This window comes from Cynocephalus volans, chromosome 1, assembly GCF_027409185.1.
Source record: "Cynocephalus volans isolate mCynVol1 chromosome 1, mCynVol1.pri, whole genome shotgun sequence".
Classification (NCBI taxonomy): domain Eukaryota; kingdom Metazoa; phylum Chordata; class Mammalia; order Dermoptera; family Cynocephalidae; genus Cynocephalus; species Cynocephalus volans.
This window is the reverse complement of record NC_084460.1, coordinates 123,635,608-123,650,513: the sequence shown is the minus strand read 5'-3', so window position 1 is coordinate 123,650,513 and position 14,906 is coordinate 123,635,608. Positions and strand designations below refer to the sequence as shown.

At 34.7% G+C, this 14,906-nt stretch overlaps 1 protein-coding gene across 1 annotated transcript in view; it reads right to left on the bottom strand.

The window, feature by feature from the left end:
* The window catches only part of IQCB1 (IQ motif containing B1), a 51,832-nt gene that overhangs the window by 32,375 nt on the left and 4,551 nt on the right, over window positions 1–14,906 (bottom strand). Inside the window, exons 2-5 of the mRNA XM_063113391.1 lie at window positions 12,869–12,980; window positions 12,484–12,646; window positions 10,341–10,470; window positions 988–1,081 (exon numbers count right to left, since the gene is read on the bottom strand). Of these exons, the coding sequence (XP_062969461.1) occupies window positions 988–1,081; window positions 10,341–10,470; window positions 12,484–12,646; window positions 12,869–12,968 (487 nt within the window). The 5' untranslated portion in view covers window positions 12,969–12,980. The remainder of the gene's footprint in view (window positions 1–987; window positions 1,082–10,340; window positions 10,471–12,483; window positions 12,647–12,868; window positions 12,981–14,906) is intronic.

Sequence of the window (14,906 nt, the reverse complement as noted above, 5' to 3'; positions counted from 1 at the left end):
TGTTTTGCATATAAATTTCATAATCATTTAACCTAATTTTAATACCCACTTTAAGGATATTTTACATCTATGGATTAACTCAAGGAACACTATCACTTTTGTTATAGTTATTATTTTCAGAAAAGAACACAGTATGTTTTTAAAATTATTCAAGTATTATCTCTCTTTTTACTAGGTCTTTTACATCCATAGTTCTAAGTACTCTATATTTTTTGTCAAATAGTTCTTTGAATTTATAATATTTGTTCCATAATGGGAAATTAATAGATAATACTTTAAAAAGTGAAAGTATTAGGCATGTTACTTAGCTATATGGATATAACTATCAAAAGTTTTAGTTATACTAATTGAAAGTAGCTGCCTATGGAAAATGGGAAATGGAGTGGGTGTGAAGGCCAGGGATTGTGTTTTTAAAATAATTGGTATAAAACTATTTGAGTCTCTAAATTACACACATGTATAATTCTGAAGAAAAAAAAATTTTTTTTTTTTAAAGATGACTGGTAAGGGGATCTTAGCCCTTGACTCGGTGTGGTCAGCACCACGCTCTCCCAAGTGAGCTAACCAGCCATCCCTATATAGGGATCCAAACCCGTGGCCTTGGTGTTATCAGCACCACACTCTCCCAAGTGAGCCACGGGGCAGCCCTCAGAGATCAGTTTTAAAAGAAAATTAATCAGGTTACAGTTTTCAGCACAAAACACAGAAGCATACCCCTCTGGACTCCACTGCCAGAATGAGGGGCGTGCCAAGGGCCTCAACCATGCCTCCTCCTCCTTCTCCCACCCTATCCTCCTCCCCACTTACTGCTTCACAGCATCTTAGAATGCAAAAAATTAATTAATTAATTAAAAGAAAAAAACCCCATGGTTTCATTTCACTCTGGTTATCTGTATATATAATGATATTTATTTTTAGAAAAAAAGATCAAATTGTTAGCAGCTTAACTACAATGACTATCAGTTACATTCAAATCTTTTCTCTTACCATTCTGTATGAGTTGAACATGGCCTCCCAACAACCAGGAGAGAGAATCAGTCACAATTTGGAAAAAGTGTAGTAATTCGTCTTTTTCTTCACCCTTAACACAAAAGACAAACCCAATTTATTTATGTTTTCTTCATTAAAAAAAAAAAAAAAGACTTCTCTCTGGGGAGTCAGAGGACCCAGTTTCTAGATCTAACTTAGCTATTTATGAGGTACATGATCTTGTAATCTTTAGTTTCTTAATTTGTAAAACTTGTGATTACAGGATAGTAATACCTAGCTGACCTACTAGAAAATGGTTGTTATCCAGAAAAATAAAATTAGTATCAGAACTACAAGTTGATACACTAGGATTTCTCAATACTTGGCTATGCATCACAATCATCTGTGGAGCTTTTTAAATATACCCATGCACAGGCTTCTGAACCTCCAAAGGTAAAGTCACAAAGTTAGGTGAGTGATTTGTTTATAGAGCCAGGGTTGAAAACCACTGCAATATGCAAATGCAGATGTCAGCATGTAAGGCATTATTAATAGTACATTTCAGTTCCAGTTCCTACTCTGTGACTTTATGAGGGCAGAGATCATGTCATTTAGCTCCCCACTATAAACTCAGTGTCTAGAACAGTTCTGAAGCATAGTTAATGTTAAGTCAATATTTACTCAACGAATAAATGACATTTTTTTCTGGTTCTTCTTTTCTGGAATGTAGCCTAAGAAATCATTCTAGATTTGAAATTTCACAATGGGAAATAAGCACAGATTCCATTTACAATTTTCTCATTTACTGGCCACGTAACTTTAGTGGAAAGTTGCATAAAGGCCATCAATCTTATCCATGTCCTGAATGTTTGTACTGCAGCACAAAAGTAATGATGACAACAGTGGAAATGTAATGATTACCATGATTATTCTTTATAATAATGAAAGTATTTTCTTCCTCCTCTAGCTTAGGGCTAGGTAAATGATTAGTAAACAGAAATATGCTGATATATATAACAACAAAAACCCACAAAAAATGTCACATTAGATCAAGAATCCCTTTAGTTTAGTAAACTGATTTTGCCAGTTTCACCCAAAGACCCATCAGAAAGGGCATGGTAATTCTCATTGTTGTCAATCTCAAAGGATAGTGCTACACTCCGAGACTTCCAGCTTTACTTAAAAAGGCCCATTAGATAATGTCACCCATAAATTCATGACCCTTGATACAGGTTAATAAAATTTATCCTTAAATCACTTCAAAATTCTCAAATAGGTGTTGCTGTGGATCAAATGTCACCCCAAAACTCATTGAAGCTTGACCTCCATCATAACAGTATTTAAGAGGGTGGGAAATCCAACTATGGTATCTAAAAGATGGGGCCTTTAAGAGGTGATTAGATCATGAGGGCCATGCTCTTATGAATGGATTAATCTATCCACAGAAAATGAGTTAATGGTTAAGTGGGTTGTCACAGGAGGGGCACTGATGGCTTTATAAGGAAAGCCGTGAGCACATTAGATAGCTCTTGCCATTTTCTCGCCATGTGATATCCTGGTCACCATGGAACCCTGTAGATACCTCTCAGAAGAAGGCCCTCACCAGATGCACTCCCTAGACCATGGACTTCCCAGCCTCCAAAACTGTAAGAAATAAATTTCATTTCCTTATAAATTACCCACTTTCAGGTATTCTATTATAAGCAACAGATAACGGACTAATACAGGTGTTTTTCTCTTGTGACACACACACACACACATAAAACCACTTTGCAGTCTAGGCTAGAACATCATCCTGTGTATGTCCTACCATGTGATCTACTACCTAAACACAATTTAAAAAAATCTGGTTGGGAAGTTCCTAGATAGATAGAACTAAGAAATAAATTCTGGTTTTTGCCATGTCTTTTCTTTACCCTGTTTTAATTTTGCCCTGTGGTCAAGTGGCTGTATTTTTTCTATAGATAATTTACTGTCTTTCTGATGAACTTACTAAAGAATCTTTTATCCCTATACAAATGCAGTAATAAAGAAAAGGAAAATACTATGAAAAGTATTAAAGGACTATATAAATAAAAATAATTAAATAAATATACAGTAGTCTCTCCTTATCTGTGGAAAATGCCTGAAACCACAGATAGTAGCAAACCTGATCACTATCAATCCGAATGCCTTTCAGTTCATGTCTTTTCCATCCTAACTAAGCATTTATCATGCATTGTGGCCATAACTTTTGCAGCTTGAGGAAAAATTTCCTTTTTCCTTTTCACAATTTCATGGAGAGTAAGTAGCAACCTCAGCATATGATTTTTTCTTTGCTTATTAAGTCTAGAACTTTCACTTTTTCTCTTAAAGGAAGAACCTTATGGCTTCTCTTTGGCATATCCAAATCACAAGCATCACTACTCTAACACTTTGGGGCCATTATTAAATAAATTAAAGGTTACTTGAACACAAGCACTGAAATATCGTGACAGTCAAGACAGCTATGTGACTAACAGCAGGCAACATATACAGTGTGGATGCACTGGACAAAGGCATGATTCATATTCTGGTCAAAACAGCAGGAAATTTCATCACACTACTCAGAATAGCACACAATTTAAGACTTATGAATTATTTCTGGAATCTTCCACTTAATATTTTCAGATTGCAGTTGACCGCAGGTAACTAAAACCACAGAAAGCAAAAATATGGATAAGGGAGGGACTATTGTATTTATAATGAAAATAAATAATATATAAATATATAATAATTATATCATGTAACATATAACTATAATATATTAATATACAATAATGTATAAATAAAAAGAAATAATTATTCTATGCCCTTCAAGGGGGAATATTGAATAAAAGTCCTTTGAAGAAAAGATAAAGCTTACATTATGATCTGAGCCATTCATGAGACAGAAATCATTTTACAAATAAGGTACAGTGAAACTAACTCTAAAGGACTTAGAGTTAGTTTGTGGCACAGACAGAAAAAAATATCAAGTCCAACACAATTTCCCATGGTTCACGGTGCTTGAGTCAACCTGAATTAAATAAATTAAATCTAGCAAATATGCAAATCTTTATTTAGTACTAGTGCTCCTCAAAATGCCAGTGAAGATGTCAGAAGTGGAATTTGTGATGGATTACATGGAAAGCACATGTTCTACCACTGAGTTAAATTCTCTATCAACAATATTTCTCACACTTAAACCAGCAATGTTGTCCATTTGTCTACATTGTTGTACCTCTCATTCAATTTCACTCTCATATTTTTTTAGTGTTTTCTTGACTTTAAAATACATCTGTCTTAGGTTTTCTGTAAGAAATAACTAAGATCTTGTCTACTTTATTGGTCTGGGAATTCCTTAAGTACAATACTATGTCTATTCTTTTATACACTCAAAGCACCTCAAAAGGAACTAAAACAGGTTGCGTTATCCCTTGTCCAAAATGCTTGGGACTAGAAGTGTTTCGGATTTTGGATTTTTTTCCCCCAGATTTTGGAATATTTGCAGAATACATAATGGTTGAGGATCCCTAATCAGAAAATCGAAATCTGAAAAGCCTCTATGAGCATTTCCTTTAAGGGTTATGCTGGTGCTCAAAAGGTTCGTATTTTGGAGCATTTGAGATTTTAGATTAGGAATGCTCAACCTGTATAATATGGTAACTGTTATGACTGTTTGTGTCCCCCAAATTCCTATGCTGAACCCCTAACTCCCAATATGATAGCATTTGGAATGTAATTAGATTGGATGAGGTCGTGAGGGTGGTGCCCTTACGACAGGGTTAGTCCCCTTATAAGAACAGCAAGAGACACGAGAGCTCTCTCTCTCTCTCTCAATGCACATGTACATTTATGCACACACACAGAAGTCATGTGTGCACACAGAGAGGGTGGCTGTCTGCAAGCTAGGAAGTGGGCCCCACCAGAAACTGAAACTTCAATTTCATATTTCCAACTTGGACATTTCCACTTGAAAATTCAACTAACTTCAAAGCGATTGCATCATTTGCCCATTCAGTTTCTACTTTTGGCTTTTCACTTAGTTAAACATCTATGAGGCTTTGAAACTTTAGAGTCAGCTTAGACTCACCCTTCAAATGCCATACATTATCTACATAAAACGTACTATCTGATATAACACCTTTTATTTCTTTTAATTTTTTTCTTCAAAGTATCTCATTTGGCCCTCTTTTTCCAAGGTCTTAGTTGAGTAAAGATCATTATCACTCAATTTTAGCTTTCTGCAATAATGTGATCTGGTCTGTTTTTCTACTCTGTCCAGCAGACTCTTATGTCCTCTCAGCACCACGCTCAGCCAGTGAGCAAACCGGCCATCCCTATATAGGATCCGAACCCGTGGCCTTGGTGTTACCAGCACCGCACTCTACCGAGTGAGCCACGGGCCGGCCCTCTTATGTCCTCTCAAAAGCCTCTTCACTATTTGTAGAATCAAGTTCAAACTTTTCTCTCTGAAATTCTATGTCCTTCACAATCTTGCCCAATCTTACTTTATCTTTCAATCTTTTTGAACAAGAATACTATAAGTCTGGTAAGTATCTCCACTGGAATTCAAAGATGCCACATTAACTTATTTCTCTTTCCTGGTCTTGTACATTTCCGCTGCCTGTAATGCCCTCACATTTCCAAATCTCACCCATTGTTTGAAGATAGACAGATGAAGTACCATTGGCTCCATAAAGCTTTTTTTTAAATCACTCTTGCTCATTCCCTCCTCTTCCCCTTTATAGAACTTACTTTTCTATTAGTTATGGACCAGATAATACTTGTATTTTAGGTGTTTTGCATTCTTTAGCATCTACTGAACTCTACGGCTGTAGAATGAAAGTAGCCATGGACAATATATACAAATGGGTACAGCCGTGTTCCCAATAAAACTTAATTTATAAAAACAGGCTAAATTTAGCCCACAAGCCATAGTTTGTTGACCCATGCTTTGCTGATCAAAATTATAAACTCCAGAAAAAATATAAAAAGCAAATTTTCTCAACAAATTAAAAAAAAAAAAAAAAAAGCAATTGTCTGAAGGTCCTAAAGAATAAGCAAAAGCACATAGATATGATCCTGAAAGAAAAATGTACTGGCTGACACACTAATTTATCTTGTGTGATGGCTACATCTATGTTTCAACTTGACTGAGCAATGGGGTGTCCAGATAGTTTGTCAAACATTATTCTGGGTGTTTCTGTGAGGTTGTTTTTGGATAAATTTAACATTAAAATTTTTAGACTGAGTAAAGCAGATTGCTCTCCCTAATGTGTGTGGGCCTCGTTCAATCTGTTAAAGGCCTGAAGAGAACAAAAAGGCTGACCCTTTCCCAGGTAAGAGGAAATTCCTCTTGCCTGACTGCCTTTGAGCTGGGACATCATTTTTTCCTAACTTCAGACCTAAAGTGAAACATCAGCTCTTCCTGAGTCTCAAGCTTATAGGCCTTTAGAATGGCACTATGCCATAAGCTCTCCTGGTTATCAGGCTTTAAGACTCAGACTAGAACTACATCATCAGCTTTCAGCTCTCCAGCTTGCCAACTGCAGATCATGGTATCTGTTAGCCTCCATAACTGCCAATTCCTTATAATTAACCAATCTCTCTCTGTCAATAAATTCTGGAGAATTCTGACTAACACATCTGGTTTTTCCCTTAAGGGTACTCCCCAGTGTGTATGTAACACAGGGAAAGGAGTTCAAACAAAAAGCTATAGTCTATCTAGGCTAAGGAGTCAGAAGTTGGAGTTTGGGACTGCCAGAACAGCTTGGAAAGAAGTGAGCTACAAAGTGGGGAGCTCCAAAATCTATATACAAACTTCCATTAATTTCTTGACTCCTAAATTGTGCATATTTGAGAAGAGGCTTCAAGTAGCCAGAAGAATCTTCAGCTGAAAGAAATTAGTAGCAATTTCATCATCTGCCCAATGCTGGGCATATAGAGTTTGGAGTTCAAGTTCTTCCAAGTTAGAAGGTCTGGGTTACACTAAAACCACAGAAGAATCACACCTTAGGAGTAAAGAATATGAACCAGGATTAAGGGCAATACTCTAACAGCAAAACTGAAGTACACCGACCCTGAGAAAGGCTAAAATCAAACCTCCATAGGATCAATTGATCTTCCAGAATTTAATTGCTCTCAACAGTCTTCAGAAGAAGATAAGAGTTTATATAATGTATCATTCACATTGTCTAGTATACAGAAAAAATTTTTAGACCTGTGAAGAAGCAGAAAAATTTGACCCAGTGTTAAGAGGAAAAAAAGTTAACAGGAACAGACTCTCAAATGATTCAGGTATTAGATTTTTTAAAAAGAACTTAAAAGTAACTATAATAAATATGATTAAGAATGTACAGGAAAAGATGAATATGACAAGTGAATAAACAGAATTTCAGGAGAGTTATGAAAACTCTAAAAGAGAAGTAAATAGAAATCACAGGACTAAACAATATATGAAATAAAAAATTCACTACATGGATTAGCAGATAAGACACTGCAGAAGAAAAGATTAGTGTACTTGAAAACAGGCCAATAGAAATTATACAAACTGGAGTAAATAACAACAACAGCAAAAGGATAAATAGAGTCTCAACGACCTGGAGTCTCAGAGGGAAAAAAGAGAGAATGGTCAGAAAATAATACTTGAAGAAATACTGGCTGAAAATTTTCTTAATATGAATAAATACATTAACTTAGATACATGAAGTTCAGCAAACTCCAAGCAAGAAAAATATAAAGAAATCCATGAAGGTAAAATTGTTGGGCTGGCCAGTTAGCTCAGTTGGTTAGAGCACAGCCCTATAACACCAAGGTCATGGGTATGGATCCCTGTACTGGCCAGCTGCCCACTGCCTCCCCATCCCCCCCAGCCAAAAAGTAAAATTGCTGAAAACCAAAGAAAAAGGGAACCTCTTAAAGGCAGCCAGAGATCAAAAGGCACATTATGTAGAGAGGAATGACAAGAATAAAGGCCAAATTTATATCAGAAACAACAGATGCCAGAAGACAATGGAACAAAATCTTTAAAGTGAAAAAAGGAAAAAACAAAAAACAATAAAAATCTAATAAAAGTAGAATTATGCATACTCGACAAAAATATTTCTTAAAAGTGAAGGCAGCATGAAGACATTTTGAGATAACCAAAAAGCTGTGAGAATTCATTACCAGCAGAACTGTACTGTAAGAAATACTAAAGGAGGTTTTTCAGACTGAAAAGAAATGATGCTAGATGAAAACTCCATATAAGAGAATTGTGTTTACTAGAGGCTGGGGAGGGGAGGGGAGGGATAGGGAAAGATTGGTTAACAGATACAAAATTACAGCTAGACAAGAAAAATAAGTTCTAGTGGTCTATAGTAGTCTAGGCATCTATAATTAATAATAAATTATTGTATGTTTTCAAATGGTGAGAAGAGAGGAGCTCAAATGCTTTCATCACAAAGAAATGATAAATTTTTGCAACAGATATGCTAAATACCCTGATTTGATCACATTGTATAAATGTATTGAAATATAACTCTTTACCTCATAAATATGGACAACTAATACATATCAATTAAAAAGGTAATTAATAAAAAAGTCAATACACTGTTTAAAGTAAAAGTAACAATTACTGTGTATTTTATAATATAAGTAAAAGTAAATTATATAGATGGAAAGTGGTAGCATACAGGTAACAAAAAATTTTCTAAAAAGGCAAAATGGTAGAATTAAACCCAATCATACCAATAATTATACTAAATCAAGTAAATGAAACTCTTTAAGAATAGAACTTCTCAGACTATATGAAAAAGCAAGACCTAACAATATGCTACTTATAAGCGACTCACTTTAAGTATAAGACAGAGGTTAAAAAGTTAGGGCTGGCTCATGTCTTACTTGGGAGAGCGTGGTGCTGATAACACCAAGGCCATGGGTTCAGATCCCTATATAGGGATGGCCGGTTAGCTCACTTGGGAGAGCGTGGTGCTGAGAACACCAAGTCAAGGGTTAAGATCCCCTTACCGGTCATATTTAAAAAAAAAAAAAAAAAAAGGCTGGGAAAAGATACTTCATATAAACACTAATCATAATAAAACTAGAGTAACATCATTAGTAATAGAAAACAAAGTAAACTTCAAGATAAGGTCTATTACCAGAGATAAAGAAGACCATTTCATAACGATAATAGCATTTATTCATCAAGAAGATAATAAAACTGGGGTAGCATCAAGAAGATATAACAATCCTACATTAAAATACATGAAGCAAAAACTGATAGAACTAAAGAGAGAATGATACAAATCTACAGTCATAGTTGAAGATTTCAATATCCTCTCTCACTAAAAACTAGAACATGTAGAGGAAAAAAATCAGTAAGAATTTAGACTTCAACTATTAACCAAGTTGATTTAATTGACATTTATAGAACATTACACAATACAACTGCAGAGTTCACTTGCAAATATGAACAGTCCTTGCTTTTCCATGGTATCATGTTAAATGAAACTTACATATATCAAACTTTTGCATGGTTCTGATATGTTCAAGTTAAGATGGCACTATGCAAAGCAAAGGATGCTTGTAATAAAACATTTACCAAGATGAAACATATGGAGGGCCATAAAACAAGTCTGAAAACATTCCAAAGGATTGAAATGACATAAAGAATGTTATGACTACAATAGAATTAAATTAGAAATTGATAATAAAGTATCTAGAAAATCTTCAAATATCTGCAAATTAAGCAACACCCTTGTAAACCCATGGTTCAAAAAAGAAGAGTATATATAGTATCCAGCACAAAGCATCCAAGAAATATTTATTGAATTAAAAAGATCCTTGTGTTTGAGTTGAAATATTTTGATTAGAGAAGATTTGAAGGATCAAATAGAAAGTTCACCTTTATTCTTCTTCACTATTGGAGCAACTCAGAAAAGTCAAAGGCCTAGAGAACATATTATCTGGTACTGTTAATTTAAGTATAAAGTATGTTTTAGGAAGATGCTATAGAACTAGGTGTCTATGGGTGCTGCCCAAAGTCGAGTAATAAGGCAGATCCTTCAAAAAGTTCATACAGTATGCTTCATCCAGCATTTAAAACTTTTCAAATGTACAGATGACTTTTTTGGTTGTAACTTTAAAAGTGTTTAAATCCAGTACCCTAATTGTACTTTCAGCCAAACACTGCACATTTGAAAAATAAAGTAGGGGCTGGCTGGTTAGCCCAGTCGGTTAGAGTGTGGTGCTGGTAACACCAAGGTCCAAGGTTTGATCCCTGTACTGGACAGCCACCAAAAAGAAAGAAAAGAAAAATAAAGTGGCATATCTTCTCAAAAATTAAACTGATTTGGCTACAAAAGAGAAAACACTACATAAACACATACCTTAGCTGCGTTGATGAAACATGTTTGCAAACGTATCCCCAAAACTAGAAAATTTTCTGCAGCTGATGGAAGTAATTCATTGTAAAATTCCTCTGCATCTTCTCCTGGCTCCAAGCCCACACAGCAATGGCTGAAATCAAAGCACAACTCTGTGTTAATTATAAATTTCAGTTGATTTCATGCTGCTACAGACACTGCGCCTTAATGAGAATTTTTGGTATCCTCCTTTTGCTGCCAAGCCAAATAAATAACTTTTGTTGGAAAACTAGTCTAACAACTTCCTAGAAAAGTAAAGGTGTGGTGGATCTTGCTTGTACTTGGGTCCAGGACTCATATATACTAAAAACCTACATGTCAACCCTTCAAGAAATAAAAGACAGTTGGCTCGCAATAAAGAGAAATGAGCTAAGTTTTGTTTTTTAATCACTCTAAAAGCCATAGGATACCTTGAGAATTTTAATTCATGAATAGCATTTGTGTTAACTGACACGTTTTAGACATCTGATAGCTGAAAAATGCCCATGGTAGGATTAGTTTGCAAGGGACAGATAAGGAAACCAAACACTCCAGTTTTATACCTATTTTACTTTCCAATAGAACTATTTTCCCAAGATCTGCAAAATACCTGCCTGCATATTCCTTATATCAGAAGGGAAAACAGCAAAAACCTAACTCTAATAGAAACACTTTACAAATTACATTATAGGAAAGAAAATAATTTAGAGAAATGGGTTCTCTTGTAACTAAAAATCACTCCCTGGATATGAATTGAATATATTCAGAAGTCTCAATAACAAAAAGTATTTGTGTAGACTAATACTATACTAAACAGCCCCCAACCCAAGAATGTTCTCTATATGTGTACCCTAATGAGTAAATACTCCTGTTTCAGTCTTTCCAACAAAATGTAAAGACACTGATCAGCAACAATCACAACATATTGAGGATGCTAAAAACCGAACTGGCTAATATTAATGTGTATCAAGTTTTACTTTTCTGTTTATTTGCACTTTGATTCCTAAAGTTAATGGGCTAATGCTCATATGTATCAGTTTTTCTTTTCTCTTTAGTTCCTAAAGTTAATTATTTAAGAGTATCTATTTTGACTGAGAGCATTGATAAATAAAGTTATGTTTATTTGTGCATTCACAAACATGGGAACTTCTTAAGTCTTGAATTCCACTCCAGAGAACCTGGCTCAATTAACATTGTCATGAGCTAACATACCTAATCAAAACAAAAACATAAGGCTTTATTTACTTAAGGAAATCATTAATCTTAAAAATTAAAGTATAAAAAAGAATATTACATATATTTGTTAACTGTTCTTTGTAACTGTACACTTTGAATTTGGCCTTTGTCTAGTAACAAAGTAGGAGTAAGCAATTTAAAAAGCTAGGATCCAAGACAGCAAGTGGCTTAGGCACTGAGAACATCTGATTTATTTTATTGCCTCCTTTTAAAAAATGATTTTGATCTCTTTGCTCTTAATTTCTAGCATGGCAGTAAATCTGTAAATTCTGCTTCTAAATTTTATTGACAGGATTCTGATACCTAATGAAATATACAGTTGAGATAGCTAAATCAATATAAAGTGAAATGAGCAGTTGCTATATCTGTTCTCCTATAGTAATTTGCTTACATTAATTTTGTTTGTTTGGCAGCTGGCTGGTACAGGGATCAAACCCTGGACCTTGGTGTTATCAGCATCACACTCTAACCAACCGAGCTAACTGGCGGGTCCTACTTAATTCTACCACCTATTTTCATTCTGCCTTTTATCATATATTTATATGACTGTCACCCAATCTCTATTACAATTTTCTCAAGTATAGAGTCAGTGCTTTCATGTCTTCAAATATTCCTCAGTCAATAAGAAATATATTAGGCACTAGGGATTCAGTGATGAACAAAAGAAATAATCACCATCTTTATGAAGCTTATGGAGGAAAATTTTAGACAATCAAATAACTGCAAATAGAGTTATAAACAATAATATATAGGATGAAGGAAAAGTACAACCAAAACCTATCAGAGGAGGTTGACAAACTTGGTAGGCAGATAAATAAAAAAGCAAATGTTGAAAATCAGAATCCACTACTACATTCATAAAGAATAAGCTAATTTACTTGCTTCATTTTACCTTAATATCTGTGAAAGCTGGGAAATTGTAGTCCAACCACCCTGGATTCGAGAACAATCTTGACTGAGGACCAAGAGGCAATATTGAATGAGGTCATAACAATATATATCTTGTTTGATTTTCTTCAACTCTGAGCTCCCAAAAGGTGTGTTGCTTATTATTTCTAAGGCAAAAGGAAATAAGATACACTTATTTTTGCTCAGTATATCTAAGAGTTATTTGTATTTTCCTAAGTTGAATAACAACTAAAAATACATCTAAAAGGAAAAATCACTTTGTATCATAATGTTAAGATTTCTCTGAACAAATTAGAGACAAATCATATTAATGAAGGAACTGCTTTTTACTTAAACAGTATCATCCAATCACAAAAAGATTTTCTTACCTTTTAACTTCAACAGTATAACAGGGACATTCTGCTCAGGACTTTTTGCAACTTCAGCAGCTAGAGATAAGATCCTTGGGTCTGTACCTGTTGGCTTCATTTCTCATATCACCTATATTTTTAAAAAAATCAGAATATAATTTATTCCCTAAATAATGTTTGAAATATAATTTCAATACAAATGAAAACTCAGCTTTTCTCGCCTTATCTGAGAAGTGAAGGTTAGTTTTTTTGTTTTTTTTTTTTCATTTCCTTATAGGAAACTCTGGTTTTTCTGACCAGTGTAACTCTAAAAGAGCTCTAGATCCCTATACTTCACATGTACTGCTTATTGTGTACTCAGAGTCAAGAACTGTGCCAGGAGCTTCACATTCACTCTCTCTAATCTGCACAATTCTAGGAGAGAAATTAACTTCCTTTTATCATGCAAGAGAAACTGAGTGTGCAGAAAAAGTCTAATAGGGCAGGTTTAAGGCTGCTATCCTTTCAGAGACCTGCTTACAAGGTTGGCCCTTTGCTGGCATCTAGAACTTGGATTTCAGGAGGGTTTCCACCATTCCCTAGTAAGAGTGGCTCACTGTGCCTAAACTGTTTATAAACAATGTCGTTTATACTGAATATCTATTTTCTTTCCATGAGTCTTGGAATTCTGGTATGTACTAGTAGAGAGTACCTATGTGACCATCTTCCAATAAAAATTCTGGTCACCGGGCCGGCCCGTGGCTCACTCGGGAGAGTGTGGTGCTGATAACACCAAGGCCCCGGGTTCGGATCCCATATACGGATGGCCGGTTTGCTCACTGGCTGAGCGTGGTGCTCACAACACCAAGTCAAGGGTTAAGATCCCCTTACCGGTCATCTTTAAAAAAAAAAAAAAAAAAAAATTCTGGTCACTGAATATCTAGTGAGCTTCCCTGGTATACAGTACTTCACAGGTGTTGTCTCACTGATTGCTAAGGGAATTAAGCATATCCTGTGTAACTCTTCTAGGAGAGGACCCTTAAAAGTTTGTACCTGGTTTCCTCTGGATTTCACCCTATGCATTTGTGGGGTTTTTTGGCTGATTTTGCTTTATATCTCTTTTCTGTAATAAAAAATAGTCATGAATATGACTATATTTTGAGTCCTGTGAGTCCTCCTAGTGAATCACTGACCCTGGAGGTAGTCTTAAAGATCCTAAACACACTAAGGCTCAGAAATGTTATGTAATTGTAAGATAACCAGAGATTTTTTTTAATAAATAGTACACTGAATAAAATCAATTCTCCTAAAATAAAAAAGTCCACACCCTAATTCTATTTATTGCTAAAACTTTTCTAATATAAAAAAGTTTTAAAGTATTTGAAGCTCAAAGATATCATCATTTAATAAAAAAGTATATTTCCTTACACATAATTAACAAAAGCTAATATATATTATGTATTTACTATGAGTTAAGCACTGTGCTAAGTGTTTTTACATGCATTATCTTATTTAATCCTCACAACAGGACTATGAGGTAGAGCCTATAATCATATCTCCATTTAACACATGAGAAAAATAAAACTTTAAAAAGTTAAGAAACTTGTCATGGTTCTACCAGCATGTAGTAGCATCAGTCAAATCAGATCAGTATGACTCTAAAGCTTGTGGTATTAATTATAATGTTCATTTTATTCCCTCCCATACCAAACAGTAAAAAACCCAAAACATATTCCCAAATAACCTACTTTTAACTCACTTTTTTAGCTATTATTTTTCAAAACTGGCACCACACACCATTCTTTATATTGAAGAGTTGACCATAATACAGGCATCCAAAAGTCACCCCTTATTATGTAAGATATAAATTATTAAAAGGCAAATTCACTGGAAATATTTTAATGGAAGCCCAGCATAATTTCTGGCACAGTTGGCACAAAACTTTCCAAGAGAGTATATATATAGTTATCTTATTCTTTCCAGTGTTTTATGCTATTCTTCCTTTTTAAGAGTGCATCAAAATGTAAGAGGGTACTTCAAAAAGTTAGTGGAAAAATAGAATTAAAAGATAATATGA